At 42.8% G+C, this 25,376-nt stretch overlaps 1 protein-coding gene and 1 long non-coding RNA gene across 8 annotated transcripts; one reads left to right on the forward strand and one right to left on the reverse strand.

Moving 5' to 3' along the window:
- Positions 1 to 2,270: 2,270 nt before the first annotated feature.
- Positions 2,271 to 7,450, reverse strand: LOC112252763. Its single transcript, XR_002953888.2, has 5 exons — positions 7,426 to 7,450; positions 5,006 to 5,152; positions 3,447 to 3,533; positions 2,683 to 2,827; positions 2,271 to 2,499 (listed from the first exon to the last, which is right to left on the reverse strand). It is a non-coding gene; the product is annotated as an uncharacterized LOC112252763 (long non-coding RNA).
- On the forward strand, positions 5,863 to 25,376 carry LOC112252762 (rho GTPase-activating protein 22). 7 transcript variants are annotated; one of them, XM_042323442.1, is made up of 10 exons: positions 5,863 to 6,014; positions 6,324 to 6,425; positions 15,693 to 15,871; positions 16,260 to 16,347; positions 20,465 to 20,951; positions 21,323 to 21,455; positions 21,569 to 21,642; positions 22,517 to 22,638; positions 23,521 to 24,703; positions 24,852 to 25,376. In XM_042323442.1, exons 2-10 carry the CDS (start codon positions 6,401 to 6,403, stop codon positions 25,066 to 25,068), a joined length of 2,508 nt encoding a protein of 835 aa, XP_042179376.1. In that variant the 5' UTR covers positions 5,863 to 6,014; positions 6,324 to 6,400; the 3' UTR covers positions 25,069 to 25,376. The 7 variants fall into 7 exon arrangements, with proteins under 7 accessions (XP_042179376.1, XP_042179377.1, XP_042179379.1 ...); XM_042323443.1 differs by having other exon boundaries at positions 6,328 to 6,425; XM_042323445.1 differs by lacking the exon at positions 5,863 to 6,014 and adding an exon at positions 6,042 to 6,209.

Genomic DNA, 25,376 nt, shown 5'->3' on the forward strand with positions numbered 1-25,376 from the left:
TTCAGGGAGCTAACAAGTCTACAGGTCTCAGGCAACATGACTTATTAGGTAAGAGTGGTTCGACATGTAAAACCACCTTGGTCACATGTTAACATTGGCTAATAACATGTCGTGACTCTGCCCTACTCTATAGCAAAACCAAGACTCTGCACTGCTAACAGACCACATCCAGTCATCTCCCATTACTCTCACTGATTTCCTCAATATCCCATGGGGACATATTGCTAGATTAAAGGATGATGATTCAGTAGCCATCTAAGCGTGGTGTAGTCAGGTAATGAATATACTGTACAGTGCCTTCGGAAAGTAATCAGACCCCTTGACTTTTTCCACATTTTGTTAGGTTACAGCCTTATTCTAAAATTTATTAAATTGTTTTTTCCCCTCAATCTACACACAATACCCAATAAACACACAATACACTTTTTTTTTTTATATTTACATAAGTATTCCGACCCATTACTCAGTACTTTGTTGAAGCACCTTTGGCAGCGATTACAGCCTCGAGTCTTCTTGGGTATGACGCGACAAGCTTGGCACACCTGTATTTGGGGAGTTTCTCCCATTCTTCTCTGCAGATCCTCTCAAACTCTGCCAGGTTTGATGGGGTGCAGCAACGCACAGCTATTTTCAGGTTTCTCCGGAGCTGTTCGATTAGGATTAAGTCCGGGCCACTCCCAAAACATTCAGAGGCTTGTCCTGAAGCCACTCCTGCATTGTCTTAGCTGTGTGCTTAGGGTCATTGTCCTGTTGGAAGGTGAACCTTCACCTCAGTCTGAGGTCATGAGAACTCTGGAGCAGGTTTTCATCAAGGATCACTCTGTGCTTTGCTCTGTTCATCTTTGCCTCAATCCTGACTAGTTTTCTATTCCCTGCCACTGAAAGACATCCACACAGCATGATTCTACCACCACCATGCTTCACCGTAGGGATGGTGCCAGGTAGCCTCCAGACATGACGCTTGGCATTCAGGCCTAACAGTTAAATATTGGTTTCATCAGACCGGAGAATCTTGTTTCTCATGGTCTGAGAGTCTTTAGGTACCTTTTTGCAAACTCCAAGTGGGCTGTCAGGTGCCTTTCACTGAGGATTTGGCTTCTGTCTAGCCACTACCATAAAGGCCTGACTGGTGGAGTGCTGCAGAGATGGTTGTCTTTCTGGAAGGTTCTTCCATATCCACAAAATAACTATTGAGCTCTGTCAGAACTTTTTTGGTACCCTTCCCCAGATCTGTGCCTTGATATATTCCTGTCTCAGAGCTCTACGGACAATTCCTTCGACCTCATGGCTTGGTTTTTGCTCAGACATGCACTGTCAACTGTGGGACCTTTTTATATAGATGTGTGTGCCTTTCCAAATCATGTCCAATCAATTGAATTTACCACAGGTGGACTCATCTCAAGGAGGATCAATGGAAACAGGATGCACCTGTGCTCAATTTCGAGTCTCTGTTATCAAAGGGTTCTTATGTAAATAAGGTATTTCTGTTTTGCATTTTTAATACATTTCCAAACATTTCTAAAAACCTGTTTTCGCTTTGTCATTATGGGGTATTGTGTGTAGATTGAGTATTTTTATTTATTTAATCCATTTTAGAAATTGGCTGTAACAAAAATGTGGAAAAAGTCAAGGGGTCTGAATACTTTCCGAAGGCACTGTATCTGAGCGGTTTAGCCATTTGTGTCACCTGCAATATTATTGAATGTCCTCTGCATGGCCTGCTCTATATACAGTGTTTAAGATGGGAGAAAGCAGTCTGTACAGGTTGAGGAGGCCAGAAGACCTAACATCCATTCTACTCTCTACCACTCTCTCTCTCTCTCTTGTCACTCGCTTACAAACACTCTCACTTGCACTCTCTCATGCGCACGCACACACACACACACACCCTAAGTCGGCATTATGGATGCTAGCAGTAGCAATTTTCTGACGTGGCATCGCCTCTTCCTGGCATTCCATTCCATCTGGTCCTTTTCCATTAGCCAATAAAATCATATAATGTTAATTATCTCTGTCTTATTGGTGAGCTGGTCTGGGTGAGTTTCCAGGATCAGAGGGGATTGTATGTGTCATGATGTGATTATTGTCTATGACTGCTGCCGGTGACCATAGCAACGGAATAAACAAACATTAACAAAGTGTGAAAAGTGAATAGCTAGAACACCATAAGCGGAGGCTAGTGATTTAAAAAATGGAGGTGAATGAGAGACCCACGGTATAGATGCAGACCGCAACGGAAGTGATAATCCGTGTTTACAAAAAATAAATGATTTTAACCTAAAACATTTAATAAAGACATGTATATTAAAATATTATGGGCAATGAGATGGCTACTTAGTGTTAGGAAGATATCACAGCAGTGATTGAATGAGAGTATGAGTTGGGGTGTGTTCGGAGGCTTGACTTCAGTCCAGGACAGGGGTTGAGGTGTTCAGAGGCTTCAGTGCAGGACAGGCTCATCATGGATGGATGGTGTTGGAGAAGAGCTCAACTCTTCCACTGAGGGCAGGACAGGATTTGATTGGGAAGACATAACACAACACAGTTAGACAAAAAAGCTAAGAATGAATTAGTCCAAGCAAAGATTTTTTTTTTAAATCCCATTGATGTGTAATAATGTGATGGTGTTTATCTGATTTTCTCTCATCACTGTATGTAGGGTCAATTGACAGGGCTACTCACAGTGCATGGAGATGAAACATTCAATGCACCAGTGGATGAGAGGGCACATGAGACATGGCTTCAGTTCATGTCAGGAGAGTGTTGACACTGGTAGTGGAGTGGAGAGGGCCATCATGGCTTAATCAGGGAACAGGAGGAGATTTAGCTGTAAATACAAATAGCAGATACATTGAGTTACACATGAATCACTGATTTGAAAATGTAATTCGCTCTCCATAAAGTAATTTACTCCGCTGCAAATAGAACTAGCGGTTACAGTCCATTACAGCAACGTCTTCATAATGGGCAAACACGTTTCTCCATTGAATTAAACTCAGACATCTGAGAATTCACAAAGTCAAACTCAAACTGCGCATCTCGCCCTCTTGACGTATCAAGGTAGCCCAGAAACCTTCTAGAATAAAGCACTGATCATCCGCATACCTGATGAAAACTGACAACTGCGAGCTACAGCTGATGTCTGTGGTTTAATCCATTTACCATGCGAAAAAATGCGCTGAGTCAACCTCTTAATCTCACTTTTAATGGATGATGCAATGAAAGCTATTAAATCATTCTGAATTGATTTCGACATTCCAGAGAAGACCGTAGGATCTTCCACATGCTCAGTAAGTAAAGCATTGTAAAGTGCCATTTCCTCTGCAAGCTCCTTGTAAGAGGAACATCCCTTTCATCGTGCCCCAGAAAAGCCAAAAATTACTTGGCCAGAAATACAGTAGTGTCGATAAACTGCTTGAGAACATCCCAGTTTATTCTTACAGTACCTTCTCATTGTGTTGCGCAGTTGGAATATGCAGACCTTCGTGCATTACATGATCGATGTAGTTTTTTCCCAGAAGCTTGAATCTGATCTGGGCAATAAAATAAACAACAAATAAATGCTCTACATTGTTGTAGGAAGGCATTTGGTAGCTGCACTTTGGTAGCTATCTAGCTTCTTGTTACTAAAGTTAGCAAAGCAAACTGAAATAAATAAACTCAACACAAAAATGAAGTTCTAAAACCAAGAAAACAATATATATCATTTACCTAATTTTTTCCTGTAATTTGAAGAAACTCGTTTTAATCTAATAGTTTTTTGGGGATATTATCTCAGTCTCTAACTGTCCAACAATGTCACCGATTCACCAAGCTTCTCCACACATAGGACCCCCATGATGTTCTACAGCCCAACCCCAATACACCACACTAGATTAATGATCTGTTCCTATGATTGGATGGACAACGTGTCAGTTCATACTGCAAAAGCATCGATTGGTTGGACATCCTCCGGAAATCGTCAAATTACCAAGTAGGTTTATGGAAGGGGGTGAGAAGTATGAGCCTCCTAGGTTTTGTATTGAAGTCAATGTAGCCGGAGGACAGAAAATAGCTGTCCTCCGGCTACACCATGCTAGCCTAGAGGGTGCTGTTGAGACTACTGTAGGCCAATGCAAAACAGTGTGTTTTATTTAATATATTTAGTATAGTTTTATCTTAAAGGATAACTTTTTAATGTTTTATTTAAAAAAAAAAAACTTCTGAAATTCACTGATTAGGATGGTCCTCTCCTTCCTCCTCTAAGGATCCTCCACTAATAAGCATGCATACATGTATTTACATGCAACAGAAATTACTCATCCAAAAATAGATTTTTATTGGTAAACTTGACTCTGTTAACAGATAGTGTTAGCCAGCTAATTAGCTAGAGTGGGAAATTTATGAAGCTTTCAAGACAACTTGGAAATTTCCGACTTAGAAAGACGTTGTAGAAAAATGACCTCAGAGTTTCCCAATTGGAAAATATCAGAATCAACCACACTCTTGGCTACATCTAGCTGATCTAGGGTATAATCATTTGTCCAACAGTTGCAAACGAGAGTTTCTATTGGCCCCATTCAGGTGTGCTTAGCCCAGTTTCGTTCCGTTTGCTTCCGTTCTAAGAAAGGTTTTTCAACAGAATCGGTGGAATGAATACACCCCTGAACAGACAGTTCACTTTCATAGCAGCAATGTTGTATTCCTTCTCACGTTTACGCTCTCTCCTCGTCTCACCTTTTCCCTTCGCTTATGGACTTCAATGCACAACACATCAGCTGCCTGTAAACCAGGCGAAAAAACGTGGCAAAGCCAAACCATATCATAAATGTTGACAACTACACACAACCTACATCATTGTCACCATATTAGCTAACGTAGTGTCATACTAAACATACTGTAGCTATTAGAACTAATGCGTTAGTAAACCCGCTACAATCATGCAGTACAGTGTACAGTCACTAAGCAGTTTAGCAGTTACACCGGTGGGCCCCGGTGACAATAAATTAGTAAAACTTTAGCTTACCTTGACTTAGAAGAGCTCCAGTTTTGGATAGTCATAGCCAGCTAACTAACATAGCATCCCTCTGTTTGAGCCGGGTGTTTGAGTAGGCTAAATGTACCCAGAGGAGGACGGAAGCTAGTTGTCCTCCGCATACACCATTGTGCTACCCTACAGAGTGCAAAACATAGCAAAACGGTGTGTTTTATACATTTTATGGTGACTAGCATATATTTAGTATAGTTTTATCTAAAAAAATATATACATTTTTTAATATTTCAATATTTTTATTTTTATGACATTCACTGAGGAGGATGGTCCTCCTGTTCCTCCTATGAGGAACCTCCACTGGTGCTGACACCTCTTGAAAATTAAAGCAGATTCCTATTTTCTCCGACTCAACTGAGCGACTACCAGCACCGCAGATCACTCCACCTCTCTTTCAGAACAGTCGTAACTTTATTTTTGGAGGTTTTGCAACCATGGGGTGGTCAACCTTCCTCCTGGAGAGCGATGGGATGTGCAAGCTTTTTTCCCGTCCTGCTTTAACACACCTGATTCAGCTCATCAAGATCCTGATGAGCAGCTGATTAGAATTAGGTGTAAGAGCAGGGTTGGACTTGGAACTAAATCCTGCACACCCAGTAACTCTCCCAGGAAGATGGGGGTTTGCCATCCCTGGCACAGACGAAAATGGGAATGTAAATGCTACAACTGTCTGTATGGACTGTCTATTAATACCCAGAGGAACCAACATGTGTTTAGCCAGAGGGCTGCACATTCACTTCTCCATACTGACTACCCACTTCCTGAGACAGAGAGAGAGAGGAAGCACATGATTCTGACCCCACACTATGTGAAGACCTGTGTCTGCATTTCGTACCACTGTCTCCGAGCTGTGTGTTTCTTTCTGTGTGTGTGGATGCCTATGTGTATGTAGGTCTGTGTGTGTGTGTGTGTCTCCTATCTCCACAGTGAGCTATTGAGGACTGAAAGGCGTCTCTCTCTCTCTCTGTCTGAGATGACGTGGCAGGTAATAGTCTCTTCTATTTAGTAGCATCATCAGTCCTGAGCATAGCCTTCTATAGCTCCAGACTATCACTGCTCTGTTATGCTGGTGTCAACTCTGGGTATAGAGCATTAGCGCTATCATTATCATCTGAATGCCTCTCACAATTATCAATTATATGACTGACCGACTGAGCATTCAGGCTGTTGAATACATCTTGTAAGTGGAGTGAGGGTCATGGTGTGAGATAGTTGTTGACTTTCTGTTGTAGTTTTTCTCAGACTCTCTCTCTCTCACTGTGTGTGTGTTGACTCTGAATGTTTGTGTGTCCAGTCAGCATTCCAGATAGTGGTACCGAGCAGTAGACAGATGGAGTAGTGTCTGTGATTAACCATTCCAAGACTCTACCCATGGACAGACAGAGACGAGACTCAGGTAATGACCAGCTCAATGTTCTAACAACACCTGAGCTATGTTCGAATACCCATACTAACATACTGTATACTACATACTAATGAGTATATGTATTTTATTCCCCCTAGCAGAGCTGGATAGGCTGTTTTCATGTTATTTGGAGCGTTGGTGACTGTAAACTGTGCAGCTGGCAACAATTTTTAATTACCCTATTTGCCGACGTTTACTGACACCGGCCATATTCAACAGATGTTGAGCGTTTGTAAATTCGTCAGTTATTCTGCACTCTGGCACACTCAGACACGAGTGCTCTGAAATCGGAGTAGCAGGCCAGAGCGAATTAACAATGACCATTGAGAACGCACATTGACTATACCACTTAGCTAAGGTAAGAATGACATATAGTTAATATACTGGCAGTTCAATGTATTAGTAGCCAACTAACGTTAGGTAGCTAGCTAACATACCAGTACGTACTGCTGTAATGATATGCTACGAGGATAACGTAGCTAACAAATTGTCAGCTAACCTAACTGATTTGAAAAAGTCATTACTTTATTTACATTGCTGAAAATGTTCTTAACATTTGTCATAATTACTTAAAGCAAGGAAATTGTATCCGCTCTCGTCAGACTGCATATTTTCTGCCATTTTCTTGAAATCTGAAAATGTTGTGAAGCCACGCCCATTTTCTGAAGAATTGTATTATCGACCCTAAAAGCACAGAGTGTCCAGAGCTGGTATACTTCGTATTTTGGCAAATTTAGTACGACATCCTAGAACTCTTGGCATACTAACTCTATCCATACTATAACCAATACGCATACTACATACTCAATTTACATCACAAATAGTACGGTTAGTGCAGATAGTATGAATATTCGAAACACAGCTCTAGAGTGTTTGGTGTCCACAGAATTTGCTGTTCTAAAATGATACGGACAGCATTTGTAGTCTTTTCTGAGTGCAGAAGGCTAGTGAATGGTTTACCTGAAAACAAGAGTAGAATAGTTTTACATACCTGGCTAGTAACCTGAAGTGGACTAATCAAATCAAATCAAATCAAATCAAATCAAATTTTATTTGTCACATACACATGGTTAGCAGATGTTAATGCGAGTGTAGCGAAATGCTTGTGCTTCTAGTTCCGACAATGCAGTAATAACGAGCAAGTAATCTAACTAACAATTCCAAAAAAAAAAACTACTGTCTTATACACAGTGTAAGGGGATAAAGAATATGTACATAAGGATATATGAATGAGTGATGGTACAGAGCAGCATAGGCAAGATACAGTAGATGATATCGAGTACAGTATATACATATGAGATAAGTATGTAAACCAAGTGGCATAGTTAAAGTGGCTAGTGATACATGTATTACATAAGGATGCAGTCGATGATATAGAGTACAGTATCAACGTATGCATATGAGATGAACAATGTAGGGTAAGTAACATTATATAAGGTAGCATTGTTTAAAGTGGCTAGTGATATATTTACATAATTTCCCATCAATTCCCATGATTAAAGTGGCTGGAGTAGAGTCAGTGTCATTGACAGTGTGTTGGCAGTAGCCACTCAATGTTAGTGGTGGCTGTTTAACAGTCTGATGGCCTTGAGATAGAAGCTGTTTTTCTATGGCTATGACTATGGCAAACTGTGATTATGTGTGTTTGTGCATGTGCTTGAGTGTGTGTGCACCCTTCTGTGTCTGTCTGAATAATGCAGCAGGAGTAATATTAGAACTGAGCATGTGCAGGAGATGTCTACCCCTCGCAAAACCTCTAAATTCCTCTAAACATATACATCTCTCTCTCTCTCTCTCTCTCTCTCTCTCTCATTGGGCAGGGCTGTAAGTACACTGGGCAAGTGAGACAGAGAGAGAAGGGGAGAGAGAAAGGGGAAGGGAGAGAGAGTGTAACTGGAAAGGAGACAGAGGGAGAGTGGAAAGAGAGCGCGGAGGGTGCTTGCCCGGAAGGAGATTGAGTGGCAGTGAAGAAGAGAGAGAGAGAAAGGGTGGTGCCTCAGGGAATTAGAAACAGGGTGAGGCAGCAGAGTGAGAGGAGAGAGCAGTGTGCGTGTGACTGGAGGGATCCAGACATGGGACTAGCGCTGCAATGACAACCATGCTTAGCCCTAAAAACAGACAGACACGCAGGGGTAAGAACAATCTTTCATCCTCTCCTCCCCTCTTTCTCTCTGCAGCATCTCAGCAGTATGCCGGTCTTGCTGTCTCACGCTCTCTGCGACTGTTATAGCAACTGTGTCTCCATAATACATGCAGCACACTTTATCTCTTAGTGTTTTGGCTGTGTGATAGTTTACTTCTGTATTTGGATGAAATGATTATTGCATCTCCTTGCATGTGATAAAGCCACTTTCTGATGAGAGCTGTTCTCTCTTTTCCAGTCTCTGCTAAACTCAATTAAGTTTATGGAATTGATAACAATTGTTCAAGTATTCAGAACCCTTGACTTTTTCCACATTATGTTACGTTAAAGCCTTACTCTAAAATTGATGAAAAAATGTGTCATCAATCTACACACAATACTCCATAATGACAAAGCAAAACAGGTTTTTAGCCACTCTTCAGTAAAAGGCACATGACAGCCCGCTTGGAGTTCCCTAAAGGGCACCTAAAGACTCTCAGACCAAGATAAACAATATTCTCTGGTCTGATGAAGCCAGGGTTGAAATTCTTTGGCCTGAATGCCAAGCATCACGTCTGGAAGAAACCTGGCACCATCTCTACGGTTTAGCATGGTGGTGGCAGCATCATGCTGTGGGGATGTTTTTCAGTGGCATGGATTGGAAGACTAGTCAGGATCGAGGGAAAGATGAACGGAGCAAAGTTAATCTTTGGATCTCAGACTGGGGCGACGGTTCACCTTCCAACAGGACAACGACCCTAAGCACACAGCCAAGACAACGCAGGAGTGGCTTCGGGACAAGTCTCTGAATGTCCTTGAGTGGCCCAGCCAGAGCCTGGACTTGAACCCAAACAAACATATCTGGAGAGACCTGAAAATAGCTGTGCAGCAATGCTCCCCATACAACCTGACAGAGCTTGAGAGCATCTGCAGAGAAGAATGGGAGAAATTCCTCATATACAGGTGTGCTGAGCTTGTAGCTTCATACCCAAGAAGACTTAATGCTGTAATCACTGCCAACGGTGCTTTGTCATTATTGGGTATTTGGTGTAGATTGATGAGGGGGGGGAAAACAATTTAATACATTTTATAATAAGGCTGTAACGTAACAAAATGTGGAAAAAGTCAAGGGGTCTGAATACCTTGCGAAGACACTGTATCAAAATACACGTTCTACCACAGCGACCATGTTATTTTTGTGAAGCCTATTTGATTTTGAGTTCAGACATATAAAGTTTATATGTGAAAAATATTTCTAAGATCAATACTTTCAGTTTATCTAAATTCACTTCACTTGCGCAAATGAAGGAAGCATGCGCTGCGCATGATCAAATACACTGCTGTAACTCTGATTAAGGTGTTTACATGTCCTAATCATTAGAAAGATTGCTCAGAAAACCTCACGCCAATTAAGATAAGCAGAGAAGGGTGTTTTACATGACTAATGACAAACTTGGCCTTCAGCCATAATCAGTTTAATATCTAATCATTAGTGTACATGTAAACGTACTCCTTGAAAATTATACTCACTCCTTAAGAGCATAAATTATGTGAGTGAAGACATTCACGAGATCAGTCATTCATTCATTGCTCTGAACCGTATATCTTCTAAAGAATCTATCCATTTTTTTTTTTTAGATATATTGGTAAAGTAACCAGGCTGTTAGCTAGCTTGCTAATGAGGTAACATGACTGAACAAGGTGTAGCCTAAACAAATGCCCGTGAGTGATTTTGGAACGACCCTTTTTGTTCCACCAGCCACTGTGATAGGTAGATACAATACTTTTTTCACCAGTCAATACATTTATTTGCCACAATAACACCGGATTTGGATTTCCGAAAGGTAAAATAAAAAAATTCTGCTATTTATTTATTTGCCACAATAACACCGGATTTGGATTTCCGAGGCCGGTACATTCAGTACAGAAATACTGCTAGCAAAACACCGGTCCCTCCAAATCCGGTGTTATTGTGGCAAATAAATAAATAGCAGAATTCTTTTATCTTTATTTATTTAACTAGGCAAGTAAGTTAAGAACAAATTCTTATTTTCAATGACAGCCTAGAAACAGTGGGTTAACTGCCTGTTCAGGGGCAGAACAACAGATCTGTACCTTGTCAGGTCAGGGGTATGAACTTGCAACCTTCTGGTTACTAGTCCAACGCTCTAACCACTAGGCTACCCTGCCGCCCCAAGCATGCAAAACAAAAGACCACCTGATTGTTACAAATGATCGTGATATCATATCGTTCTACCAGGTAAGTCTACTTTGCAGTTAACATTTAATTTAGAAAGTTTCATGGGAAAGCCTTTAGAAATGACTGTTTCAGCATAACTAACTGGCTACAAAAAGTGGTAGACACAGGCATTCCCATGTGTTACCTCTCAGAAAGTTGCAAAAACTTATTGCCAAGATAATCCACCCACCTGACAGATGTGGCATATCAAGAAGCTGATTAAACAGCATGATCATTACACAGGTGCACCTTGTGCTGGGGGACAATAAAAGGCTACTCTAAAATGTGCCGTTTTCAGGGTGCGTGCAATTGGCATGGTTACTGCAGAAATGTCCAACAGAGCTGTTGCCAGAGAATTTAATGTTCACATCTCTACCATAAGCCGCCTCTAACGTTTTTTTCAGAGAATTTGGCAGTCCATCCAACCGGCCTCACAACCGCATACCACGTGTAACCACGCCATCTCATGACCTCCACATCTCCACAGCTTCTTCACCTGCAGGATCATATGAGCGTGGGGAGGGAGGTGCTCAGGATTATTTCTATCTGTAATGAAGCCCTTTTGTAGGGGAAAACTAATTCTGATTGGCTGGGCCTGGCTCCCCATTGGGAGGACCTGTTTCTTAAGTGGGTGGGCCCATGGCTGTGCCCATGCCCAGTCGTGGAATCCATAGATTGGGGCCTAATTTATTTATTTAAATTGACTGATTTCCTTCTATGAACTGTAACTCAGTAAAATCTTTGAAATTGTTGCATGTTGCATTTATATTTTTGTTCCGTTTACAAATCACTGATGCATTCTTTAAAGGTCCATTGCAGCCATTTTTATCTCAATATCAAATAATTGCTATTTAACATTTAAGTACCTTACTGTGATTGCTTTCAATTACAATACTAAAAAAGAAACCAAAATAGCTTCTTAGCAAAGAGCAATTTCTCAAGCAAGAATTCTGCTAGACTGTCTGGGAGGGGTCTGGCGAACCGGACACCCCTACAGCCTCCACAAGGCGTGGGGCCCACGAGCTCTGGGGGCCAATGCTCCCATCATCATCGTCTATTTTTAAATATACATCATTTTAACAGTAACCCTCCAAAAAGTGTTTCATAAACCTTTTTTAATTTCCATATGTACTAGGAAGCTAAGTGTTTGCTTCTTGGGCTTGAAGAATATGACTGATCAAAGTGCCTCAGACCTTGAAAAATAAATCATTGAACTGATTGAAAATAAGGGGATATTGTAGCCCTTGATTCTGACTCTCAGTTCCATTCTATTACACATACGAGTCATTGGACAAAGGCGTCTTCTGTATGGGGGAGTTTTATTAAGAGCTGCAATGCTCAGTCTAAACATTAACACGTATCGTTTGCAGTACGGTTTTGGAAACATATCAGCGAGAAATAATTTTAAAAAAGGTTCAATTGATACACACGGCCATATTTCCATGGTACATCGCTTGTTTGCGGAAAACAGAAGACAGAGTGGACTACCTGTGCTAATTAGCTATCTGTGTCTCCCAACACCTGTGTGTAAATAAAAGACTGACTCCAAAAACGTGTTGTCAGCTGCAACTGTGTTAAAACCAGTTAAAACAGTGTACAACAAGTGTGTATTTTACATTTGTGAAATTATTTTGATGATATGATATGAAAGTAGAGTGATTTATGTTTCTAGAACCGTACCGCAATTGAGAATCGATTGACGTTTAGATGGAGTATTTGGCTGTTTTGGCTTCCAAAGCCAATTCACCCTTTAAACAGAACATGTAATGAATGTCCTTGTGAAACTGGACAGAAAGGAGTGGTGCTTCAAATACAGCAGTTCTGGAACCTCTTTAATTCAGCCTCTTGCATTCTCTTTAATTGCCAGCCTCAACAGGTTGCGGGAAGAGATTAACTGTAGGCTATTGGAAGCTCTGGGCAAAGGGTGGCTACTTTGAAGAATCTAAAATCTAAAATATATTTAGATTTGTTTAACACTTTTTTTGGTTACTACATGATTCCGTGTCTTATTTCGTCGTTTTTACAATGTAGAAAATAGTGAAAAAACGACAGAATATTATTTAGTTTATGTAAAGACAAGATTAAATCAAGAATAGTCTGATGGGTGACAATATTACCCTATCACTTTTACCCTTCCCCAGATCTGTGCCTCGACACAATCCTGTCTCTGAGCTCTATAGACAGTTCATTCAACCTCATGGCTTGGTTTTTGCTCTGACATGCACTATCAACTGTGGGACCTTATATAGATAGGTGTGTGCCTTTCCAAATCATGTCCAATCAATTGAATTTACCACAGGTGGACTTCAATCAAGTTGTAGAAACATCTCAAGGATGATCGTTGTAAACAGGATGCACCTGAGCTCCATTTCGAGTCTCATAGCAAAGGGTCTGAATACTCGTCGCCAAACCCACTGGCTCCAGGTCATCTACAAGACCCTGCTAGGTAAAGTCCCCTCTTATCTCAGCTCGCTGGTCACCATAGCAGCACCCACCTGTAGCACGCGCTCCAGCAGGTATATCTCTTTGGTCTCCCCCAAAACCAATTCCTCCTTTGGCCGCCTCTCCTTCCAGTTCTCTTCTGCCAATGACTGGAACGAACTACAAAAATCTCTGAAACTGGAAACACTTATCTCCCTCACTAGCTTTAAGCACCAGCTGTCAGAGCAGCTCACAGATTCCTGCACCTGTACATAGCCCATCTATAATTTAGCCCAAACCACTACCTCTTCCCCTACTGTATTTATTTATTTATTTTGCTCCTTTGCATCCCTTTATTTCTATCTCTACTTTGCACATTCTTCCACTGTAAATCTACCATTCCAGTGTTTTACTTGCTATATTGTATTTACTTCGCCACCATGGCCTTTTTTTGCCTTTACCTCCCTTATCTCACCTCACTTGCTCACATTGTATATAGACTTAGTTTTCTACTGTATTATTGACTGTATGTTTGTTTTCCTGCATGTGTAACTCTGTGTCGTTGTATGTGTTGAACTGTTTTGCTTTATCTTGGCCAGGTCGCAATTGTAAATGAGAACTTGTTCTCAACTGGCCTACCTGGTTAAATAAAGGTGAAATAAAATAATAAAATACTTAAGTAAATAAGGTATTTCATTTTTAGATTTTTTTATACATTTGCTAAAATTTCTAAAAGTATGTTTTCATTTTATCACTATGAGGTCTTGTGTGTAGATTGATGAGGATTTGTATTTATGTAATCCATTTTAGAATAAGGCTGTAACGTAACAAAATGTGAAAAAATTCAAGGGGTCTGAATACATTCCGAAGGCACTGTAGGTATGAAACACAGTTAAATCAAGTTTATGACTGCACTGGTCCTTTAATATTATTTACATGTTGCCTTTGAATTGAATGAATCAGCACTCACTTTTTCAGAAACAACTGTACAGTGAAGCCTATCATTACAACAGTTATTATCTAGGTGATTTTCTTTCCAGGTTGCATAGCAAAATATCTAGGAAACAAAATGGTCGCACTTTAGAGCCCTGGTTACGGATATGCATACCTATGCATCTTACCGTGTACAATTCCACACTAGGGAGTTATAGCTTAATGAAATATTTGGTTGCTTGGCCCTCTTATCTCAGAAGGATATATTTCAATAGAAGACGGAGCTGATCAGAGTGTACTGTACATACTACAATGTTGTATTTATTCCCGGTGATGGATTGTCGTTGTTGCTGTGTGACATGTTGGACTTACTACTGCTGTATATCACAGCTTACTACTACCGTAAGGGCTAAAAGTGTCCATCACGACAGCTGAGTGATAAACATAGTTTCTCTCACACGGTACTAATCACTGACGCAGTAGACGGCTCCAGGCCTACAGGCAGGCAGACCTGCCCGCAGCGTGACATACCTTCATGCATGACTGGATGGACATGGATGTGGAGGCAGCGAATCACAGGACTGAGACTAGGCACAGACTGTATGGTGTACCACCACTTAACTCTTGCACTTGTCGTTCATCCACTCGCATTTGAAGAAGGTTTTTACTTGAAAAGATGGTGATCCATTGCGATCATGACTCTGCAAAATACAAGGGAGAGGTGGAGAGAGGGAGAGAGAGTTCAGCCCTGAGCTGTCCTCAGCGGAAACAAGGGGTGCAATTAACAAGAAAAATATAAATAATTGATTCTCTCTCTGTCTCCTCTCGCTCTCTCTCTCAGCCTGACACTGAGGTTTCTCCGATACACCAGTGTCTGATGTGTAATTTCTCTTTTAATCAGTCTGTTATGGTTGTTCTGAGCTGTTGGAGAGAGACACATAGGACCTCTACAGCATTTATATCTACTCGATTGGAGGGTTTTGTTTCAACCTTATTTCAACATACTTGATTCCTGTAATCATCTGCTCCATTGGCTGTATCAGGTGTGTTAGAGCAGGGCTAGAGCAAAAGCCTGGACAGCCAGTAGCTCTCCAGGATGGTTTTCGATTACTGATAATAGACTGGTCCGGGTAGTAATGGATAAATCAGCATGTGCGGCTCAGACTCTGGGATCAGCCTGCTCTCATATTATAGGGACCTCAGTGAATAGGGGTTAGGGATGCTCTAGCTGTGTGTGCCTTTGTACACGCATAGGTTATGTGTGTGTTCATCTCTGTGGAGAATGAACTAGGATCCAGGTGTGTTAGAGCAGGGCTCCAGCAGCTGAGGGTTGTCCATCCCTGATAATAGACTGGTCCAGTTGATAATGAATACATCATTATGCACGGCTCAGACACTGAAATCAGACTGTTCTCATAGGGAACTCAGTGGAGAAGGATTAGGGATGGTGTGTGTGCGTGTGTTGCGTGCATCATCATATGTATATAGTTTATATGTGTTTGTGTTCATGTTTCTCTCCCCTCCCCCATCTATAACTCCCCAGCCCGCTCTAAGAGCATGGTGCTGGGCCGCTGCAGTTCTCCTCTAGGCCAGGAGATGACGTTGAAGGCCGGCTGGCTGAAGAGACAGAGGAGCATCATGAGGAACTGGCAGCTGCGGTGGTTCGTTCTCCACACTGAAGCACTGTACTTCTATAAGGACCAGGATGAGACTAAACCTCAGGTATACTACACTCTAGTTTAATGCACATATTCAGGACACTTTCAAGCCACTCGAAATATATCAAGACTAAAGGAGACGATGGAGTCTATAATGTTTCGTAACATTTCTGTAATGTTTTTCGTGCACAGCACGTCTTCCTTCCCTGTGCTCTAAGTGATTTCAAACAGAGAGTTAAGTAATGTTTTTGTTTGATTATAGCAAACCACACAATGCTCTACCTTTTAATACTGTGTTCTCACCTTTCTTTGTCTCTCTTTCTGTCTCCCTTTGTTGCTCTCTCTCTGTCTTTCTCTCTCTCTCTCTCTCTCTCTCTCTCTCTCTCTCATACTCTCTCTCTCTCACACTCTCTCTCTCTCACACTCTCTCTTTCTCTCTCACACTCTCTCAGGGATGCATCATTCTCCAGGGCAGTCAGGTCAGTGAGCTGTCGGCCAATCAGGATGAAGCTGGTCGCCACCTGTTTGAGATTGGTCCAGGTAAGAAACCATGGAGACATCTAAGCCCTCCCTCTGATGATGCACTTCCTGGTTCAAATCAAATTGTATTCATCACATGCTTCGTAAACAGCAGGAGTAAATTAACAGTGAAATGTTTACTTACAGGCCCTTCCCAACAATGCAGAGAGAAAGAAAATAGAGAAACTGTAGAAAAGTAAAACACATAATAAAAGCAACAATAAATACATGAGTGATGACAACTTGGCTATATACACAGGCTATCAGTACCGAGTCGATGTGCAGGAGTATGAGGTAATCGAGGTAGAAACAGTATGTACATAAAACTAGGAATAAAGTGACAGAAAATAGACAGTAGCAGCAGCGTATGTGATGAGTCAAAAAAGTGAGTGCAAAACGGGTCAAAGCAGATAGTCTTGGTAGCTACAGATGAAGTCGGAAGTTTACATACACCTTAGCCAAATACGTTTAAACTCCGTTTTTCACAATTCCTGACATGTAATCCTAGTAACAATTCCCTGTCTCAGTTAGGATCACCACTTTATTTTAAGAATGTGAAAAGTCAGGATAATAGCAGAGAGTGATTTATTTCAGCTTTTATTTCTTTCATCACATTCCCAGTGGGTCAGAAGTTTACATACACTCAATTAGTATTTGGTAGCATTGCCTTTACGTTGTTTAACTTGGCTCAAACGCGTCGGGTAGCCTTCCACAAGCTTCCCACAATAAGTTGGGTGAATTTTGGCCCATTCCTGCTGACAGAGCTGGTGTAACTGAGTCAGGTTTGTAGGCCTCCTTGCTCGCACACGTTTTTTCAGTTCTGCCCACACATTTTCTATGGGATTGAGGTCAGGGCTTTGTGATGACCACTCCAATACCTTGACATTGTTGTCCTTATAAGCCATTTTGCCACAACTTTGGAAGTATGCTTGGGGTCATTGTCCATTTGGAAGACCCATTTGCGACCAAGCTTTAACTTCCTGACTGATGTCTTGAGATGTTGCTTCAATATATCCACATCATTTCCCTCACTCATGATGCCATCTATAATGTGAAGTGCACCAGTCCCTCCTGCAGCAAAGCACCCCCACAACATGATGCTGCCACCCCAGTGCTTCACGGTTGGGATGGTGTTCTTCGGCTTGCAAGCCTCCCCCTTTTTCCTCCAAACATAACGCTGGTCATTATGGCCAAACAGTTCTATTTTTGGTTCATCAGACCAGAGGACATTTCTCCAAAAAGTACGATCTTTGTCCCCATGTGCAGTTGCAAACCGTAGTGTGGCTTTTTAATGTTTTTTTTATGGTGGTTTTGGAGCAGTGGCTTCTTCCTTGCTGAGTGGCCTTTCAGGTTATGGCGATATAGGACTCGTTTTACTGTGGATATAAAAAATGTTGTACCTTTTTCCTCCAGCATCTTCACAAGGTTCTTTACTATTGTTCTGGGATTGATTTGCACTTTTGGCACCAAAGTACGTTCATCTCTAGGAGAGAGAACGCGTCTCCTTCCTGAGCGGTATGATGGCTGTGTGGTCCCATGCAGTTTATACTTGCGTACTCCTCTTTGTACAGATGAACGTGGAAAAACTATAGAGCTTACATTTTTACCGTTGGCCATTGTCCCTAATGCTACTTCACCACTAACCTGTTTTTCAGGGGAAACGGAACATTGGTTGAAAATACTGTACCCCTGAAAACCGGATGTTAGTGTTTTCTGGCGACTCATAGGCTGGCGACTCATAGGCTACTTCATTACTTTGCCTTTCACCGTTCGAGTGCAGTCAAGCTGTGATCGGCCCAGAAACGTGATGAATTGCGTTTCAGTAGAATGCTACAGGCTCTGTTCATTACCTCGAATTTAAGTGAACGATTGCAGTTGCGATATTGTTTGGTGTGAGATTGTGAAATCCATGTGGGGATGCAATGTATTTGTGAGAACGCCGTAACTTCTGAGTCTTGACGTTTAGCAAGTATCTGCAAAAACAAAACAAAAATCTCTGTTCTAGAATTCATATTTTGTGTGTTGCAATAATGTTCTGATCACTCAAAGTGACCCTTGCAAGTGCAACTCAACTTTAATTTGCGTGACCCCTGCTGCCTGCCCGCTCGTGGGACCCGTCCTCTGCTCGCTCGACCACATTCTGCGCTCTCGACTGGCCTTTATGCTTGTGGAACCCATCCTCTTCGCTCTCGACTCGGTGTTTGCTTGCTCAATTATGTCTGATCTTGCTCGACAGCTCCATCTCGCACGTGCTCGACTCCAGAGATCCATTTGACACCATACATATAGACAGACAGGACTGACCATGCCCTGTAGTATCTAGGGGCTCCTGAGTGGCGCAGTGGTCTAAGGCACTGCATCTCAGTGCTAGAGGCTTCGCTGCAAACCCTGGTTCGATTCTGGCCTGTATCACAACAGGCCATGATTGGGAGTTCCATAGAGCGGCGCACAATTGTCCCAGTGTAGTCTGGGTTAGGGAAGGCAGGGGTAGGCCATCATTGCAAATAAGAATTTGTTCTTAACTGACTTGCCTAGTTAAATAAAAAAAAATATAATAATAGATTGATATTGGGAGCAGAACATCTTATATTTTAGTAATTTAGCAGACGCTCTTATCCAGAGCGACTTACAGTTAGTGCATTCATCTTAAGATAGCTTGGTGGGACAACCCCATATCACAGTATAGAAAGTACATTTTTCAGGAGTCAGAGCTAGTGCTGGTTGTTTTTATTATTTTTTTGTGTTTTTGGGGGGTTGTGGTGAAGAGGAGGTTAGGTGGCAGAACAGAATGCTCGGGTTGGGGTGTAGGGTTTGACCATAGCCTGAAGGTAGGGAGGGACAGTTCCTCTTGCTGTTCCGTAGGTATGCACCATGGTCTTGTAGTGGATGCAAGCTGCGATTGGAAGCCAGTGGGACTTGGGAAGGTTGAAAACCAGGCGGGCTGCAACATTCTGGATAGGTTGCAGAGGTCTGATGACACAAGCGGGAAGCCCAGCTAACAGCGACTTGCAGTAGTCCATACGGGAGAGAACAAGTGCCTGGATTAGGACCTGCACCGCTTCCTGTGTGAGGTAGTGTCGTACTCTACGGATGTTGTAGAGTATGAACCTGCAGGAGCGAGCCACTGCTTTGATGTTTGCAGAGAACAACAGGGTGTTGTCCAGGGTCACGCCAAGGTTATTTGCACTCTGGGAGGGCGACACTGTGGAGAGGTCTTTAAGTGGCAGGCCTTCCCCGGGAGGAAGATCAGCTCCGTCTTGTCGAGGTTGAGCTTGAGGTGGTGGGCCGACATCCAAGTTGAGATATCTGCCAGGCATGCAGAGATGCATGTCACCACCTGGGTGTCAGAAGGGGGGAAGGAGAAAAGTAGTTGAGTGTCATCCGCATAGCAATGATTGGAGACACCATGTGAGGATATGACGGAGCCGAGTGACTTGATGTATAGAGAGAAGAGGCCTAAGAACCGAGCCCTGGGGACACCAGTAGAGAGAGTACGTGGTGCAGACACAGATCCTCTCCACGTCACCTGGTAGGCGCAGCAATCCAAGAGTGTACAGAGCCTGAGACACCCAGCCCTGAGAGGGTGGAGGGAAGGATCAGATGGTTCACAGTGTCACTGGCATAGTTGCACGACCAACATCTGGTGGTCTACTCAGAAAAATACAAATATTGGCACCACTGTTAAAGGCTCTTTGTATGGCACATAAGCACAGGCCATTGCATGATGACACTGACAATACCAATGACAACGTACTATGTAGATGGCATCAGTGCTAAAGACAAGCACAGTGCTCATGAAGACATCAACAGTGCACTCTGCATATAGTTACCAATGACAATGTACTAAGCATACAGAATCAATTCATCAATTTCCACCTACCATACTTGATGCTAGTGGTTCATGCATTGTTTTTAAATCCCCTCAGAGACTGAAGAGTAAGTGTTGAAATGTACAGTGTTGGCGTCATATCGGTTGCTCACAAAGGGTGTGTGTGTGTGTGTGTGTGTGTGTGTGTGTGTGTGTGTGTGTGTGTGTGTGTGTGTGTGTGTGTGTGTGTGTGTGTGTGTGTGTGTGTGTGTGTGTGTGTGTGTGTGTGTGTGTGTGTGTGTGTGTGTGTGTGTGTGCGTGTGTTTGCAGGAGGCAGTGGAGAGAGGGATCGTTCAGGTCTGAGCGAGTCTTTCCTGTTGATGGCTAAGTCTCAGAGTGACATGGAGGAATGGGTCAGAGCCATACGAAGAGCTATATGGGCCCCGCTAGGAGGAGGTAACACACACACACATGCTCATACACATACTCAAACACAAATACACACACACACACACACCCACAAACATGTAAAGTCCTGTAAGAGCAAGTTGATTGTGTGTGTGTGTGTGTGTTCTTGGAATCTGGGTGTCATTGCTCTAGGTATTTTTGGGCAGCATTTAGAGGAGACAATGCAGTGTGAGAGTGGGTGTGGCAGCAGCAGCAAGCCTCTGGTGCCTCTGCTGGTGCAGCAGTGTGTGTGTTTTATACACCAGCACGGCCTAACGGAGGAGGGGCTGTTCAGAATGCCTGGACAGACCAATCACGTACGAGAGCTGCAGGACGCCTTTAACTGCGGGGAGAAACCACTGTTTGGCAGGTAGAAGTACTTTCCCTTTACATCAACTTTTCCTTCACAGGTAACACAGCATAACACACCGTAAAACACAACATATTGGGGGGCTCCCGAGCGGCGCAGCGGCCTAAGGCACTGCATCTCAGTGCTAGAGGCGTCACTACAGACCCTGGTTCGATTCCAGGCTGTATCACAACCGGCCATGATTGGGGTCCCAAAGAGCTGTGCACAATTGGCCCAGCGTCGTCCGGGTTAGGGTTTGGCCGTGGTAGGCAGTCATTGTAAATAAGAATTTGCCCTTAACTGACTTGCCTAGTTAAATAAAGGTTAAAAACACAACACAAACAGGTTGATGAGCTCTATTGTAATTCAGTCATAATTCTTATGTTTAACAGTAACACTGATGTCCACACGGTGGCGTCCCTGCTGAAGCTGTACCTCAGAGAGCTGCCAGAGCCTGTGGTGCCTTTCAACAAATACACAGAGTTCCTCTCCACTGCTCAGCTCCTGGCCAAGGACCAGGAGGAGGTGTGTGTGTGTGTGTGCGCCCACATGTGACACACATGTGCCCCTTTTCAAAGTAGTAATGCTCTCATTCAAATCCTAATGAATAATGATATTGGGGCTTTGTCTTTTTGAAGGGGATCCTTGAGCTGGGCAGGCAGTTGAAGAGTCTTCCTCAGGTCAACTACAACCTTCTCAGATACGTCTGCAGGTAAAAATATGCTCTACCAGATGGTTGAGTTGCCCTTTAAAGGAATGCTATAAAGTCAAAGCTAGTGATAATGGGCAATAAAGACATATTTTTATGGGATTTTTTTGTCTGTGCAAATATAATACATAAAAAAATCCATATCATTATTTACTGTCTGCCTGTTATCTTCGATATGTTTCATAATATCATTCCGTACATGTCATTAAACTGTAAATGCATACATTTACATGCATTTGAATTTTCAGATTTTGACACACAAATGTAGCATATTTTATTAACATTTCATATCCTTATATAACTAAGCTTATCTTCCATTATAAGTCAATTAAGCAGACATAATGTAAATTAATGTTTTTTTTTTTATTATTTAAAAAGTATATGCAAATTCCAATACAGTTTACTCTAATTGGGCAGTTCAACCTGCTGGTTGAGATGTTTGCCCTGTGTTATCTATCAAAGTTTAAGTAATGTAAACACAAATTATTCATTTATGGCCTATATGTAGTGAGGCTAAATACACATATTTTGCAGAACAATCATTTTGCAGATTTTTTCTTCTTGGTGTGCCAGTTAAAGGGTTAACACTTGAAATAGATGTTTAATGGCATCAACAGGCAGCTGAGACAGCAGAATGAGGCAGATCACACAGACTGTGGCAACAGCATGACTCACCACCACTTCTCATACTGTATCTGTCTCAGTTTGAATCCAACTGAACATACGAGAGTTGAGATTTTCAGACAATCTTGGAGGAAATAAAAATGTTGCTTCAGGGGGCTATTTATATTTCTCCTCGGTTTTATTCTTACCAGCCTTTACATGTGCGTGCATATATGCGTGTGTGCTTGCATGTGTACATGTGTGTGCACTATAGATTCCTAGATGAGGTCCAGTCCCACTCAAGTCAGAACAAGATGAGTGTTCAGAACCTGGCCACTGTGTTCGGGCCCAACATCTTCCGACCCAAGATGGAAGACCCACAAATCATGATGGAGGGTAGATACCAGCACATTTTCCTCTGTGATGACACGTGCTATGAGCAAACTAACCGCAACATTTTACATAGAGGGGATTTGCTCAAGTTGAAACTTTTATTTTTACAATATCAGTGAGAAGGTATGCATTGTTTAAAGAGTTTAAAGCCAATATATGTCATGTATTTCTCAGCTAAACAGCAGCCCTGCTACTTTTTTGCTATAATCTGTGGGATTAGGCTGGTGTTAGGTTCTGAACAAACTGAGTAAAAACTCAAACGGACAACTAAGAAAAGCTGAAATCAAGTTTATTCCTCCACTGCGTCAAACAGCTATATGTGCTTGTTTACACAAGCACATATATTTATACCCTCCTACTAGGAATATTCAACTCCTTGCACATCTCGACAGCCAATAAATACGTTGTTGCTAGTCAGGAATTTAACTGGTTCCTCTCAATGGTGTAGTCATGGCCCTGCCTAGAACCTTCATGGGCATGGAAATATATTCATGTGGGATAGGACTATTCCTTCTCACTTCATCTGACCTGACCTCGGGCCGAATTCCTTGCTCCTCCCTAATCCACAGCTGTCCTAATTGATCAGTGACTGAAACCCTTTGCCTCCCTCCTTAGGAGCCATGAGATTGAACAATATTATGTTTTGACAGAATGTAAACTTTCTGCACTCCCCCCTCCTCACTCAGTAACTTTCCATACACCTAGTTCTTATCCCCCCTCCATTGACCCCAACATGTACAGTACATTCCTTATACATGTAAAGTAATCATTACGTTCTAGTATGGAAACATGATCAAATATATATTTCAAGCTAGAATCCCACACTGGAAAAGGGGTACATACAAATCCTCTAACTAACGATTAGCTTTTTATTGCATCCTGCAGGTAGTTCCCAGGTGCAGCACCTGATGACTGTACTGATCAGTGAACACTCTCGTCTGTACCAGGGGCAGGCAGAGACTCCCAGGGAGGACCAATCTGCCCCTTCTCCAACTCCCTATCCCCGGGTCCCCCCGATTCAGCGCTGCAGGGTGGAATGGCTCTCACAGGAGGACATCCTGCCCCCCAACCCCGCCAAGGACTATCCATCCCTGGAACAGACCCCTAACACCCCAAGTCAGGAACCACTTCAACCCCTCCCGACCTCCGCAGTGTCCTCTCTTGACACTGACCGCCCTGGATCAACCCCCAAGGAAAGAACAGAGGGAGATTCTGAGGGAATGAATGGTGGAAGAACAGAAGAAAAGACGGAGAGAAAGAGTGAAGGAAAGAGCGAAATAAAACTCTCGGGTGGTAGTGGCGCAGACCTCGGCCCCAGTAAACAGTCCAAAAGCCAGTCTTCATGGAGGTCCTCTTTGAAGGGTAGGTCCGGGTCAGGGGGGGTAAGGGGGAAGTTGGGGGGGTCAGCAGTTGATGTGTCGACAGTCACCGGAGGCCACTGGCTGATGAATGGTCTGACGTCCTTCCGGAGTCACCGACGGACCGCTTCGACTGGCGAACGACTCAAAGAGTCCTCGCTTTGCCTGAAAGAGACACATATAGATTCTCTGCTAGACTCATATACTGAGTCCTCTTTGTCACTAAAAGTCTCCCAAAGAAGCACGCTAAAAGACTCATCTCCTTTACATATAGACTCCTCCTGTTCTACTATAGTCTCCTCCTGTCCCAATATAAAGCCCTCCCAATCTGTCAGAAACTCCCCCCATTCCAACAGGCTCTCGACCTATGACAACGTTAATGTCACTCCCTGCAGTCTGAGCTTGCCCATTGGCAGCCCCTCCCCCTGGACCTCTTGTGAGATCCCATTGGCTGAATCTACAGGAAATGAGCACGGGACACTGATTTCTGGTTTAGGGTCAGGGCAGTCTGTGGCAGGGCCCGCGATACCTGGGGACAGTAGCTCTCCTCTAGAGCTGTGTGTGAGCAGCGCTGACTGGAATGAGGGTGACCCTGGGGATGGCATCACAGGTCAGAGGTCAGGGGTCAATGAGGGTCTGTTCAGCCTGGTGACAGAGTTGAAGGAGGAGCTGAGGAGACAGAGGATCAGCTATGAGACACGCATAAACAAGTAAGAACTAGCTTGTGTCCTTGTTGATATGGCAATGTTATGTTGTGGTGTTTGTGTATATGTGAGTGTGTGCACATACATGCATGTGTGCACATCCACGCGTGTGTGTGTGCTGTACTCTCAAACCTCTCTCTCGTGATGTTCTCAGGTTAGAGGATTCGTGTTCAGGTCTTCGTCTCCAGTCTGGTCGTTTAGAAGAGGATCTAGGCGAGGAGAAGAAGAGGTTATTCATGTTAGAGATCCAACTGGGGAACTCGGAACGCGCAAGGCAAGATGCTGAGACTCGGAATGTTCTCCTGCAGAAAGAGATGGAAGAGTTATTTGCTACACTGGGGAACCTGACCACTGGCACAGATACCAGCTAGACCTGAGCAGACAGCATTAGCCCACCGAGCAAAAGCCTACAAACTGGGCACAAACTGAATGACTCATTGTTGTTTCAACATGATATGTCAACGTATAGCGACATGGAATTTATGTGAAAAATGCATTAGATTTGAAAAAAGTAATGAACGTAAAATGTTGTTTTGAGGGTGATATTTCAAACATGGGATTATCATCATGGTAACCAAATTTCAACATAGACAAACCTTGTATCAAATATGTTGAACTTGTACCTTTAAGAAAACATCAGATCTTCAACCTTATGTCCACAATAAAAAAAATAACTATA

Source organism: Oncorhynchus tshawytscha, linkage group LG06 (genome assembly GCF_018296145.1).
Source record: "Oncorhynchus tshawytscha isolate Ot180627B linkage group LG06, Otsh_v2.0, whole genome shotgun sequence".
Taxonomy (NCBI): Eukaryota; Metazoa; Chordata; class Actinopteri; order Salmoniformes; family Salmonidae; genus Oncorhynchus; species Oncorhynchus tshawytscha.

Coding starts and splice junctions, on each gene's coding strand:
- LOC112252762 (XM_024424306.2), top strand. CDS start 8,524: ATGACAACCATGCTTAGCCCTAAAAACAGACAGACACGCAGGG. Junction 8,567..15,692: donor AAACAGACAGACACGCAGGG/GTAAGAACAATC, acceptor ATAACTCCCCAG/CCCGCTCTAAGAGCATGGTG. Junction 15,872..16,259: donor AGGATGAGACTAAACCTCAG/GTATACTACACT, acceptor ACACTCTCTCAG/GGATGCATCATTCTCCAGGG.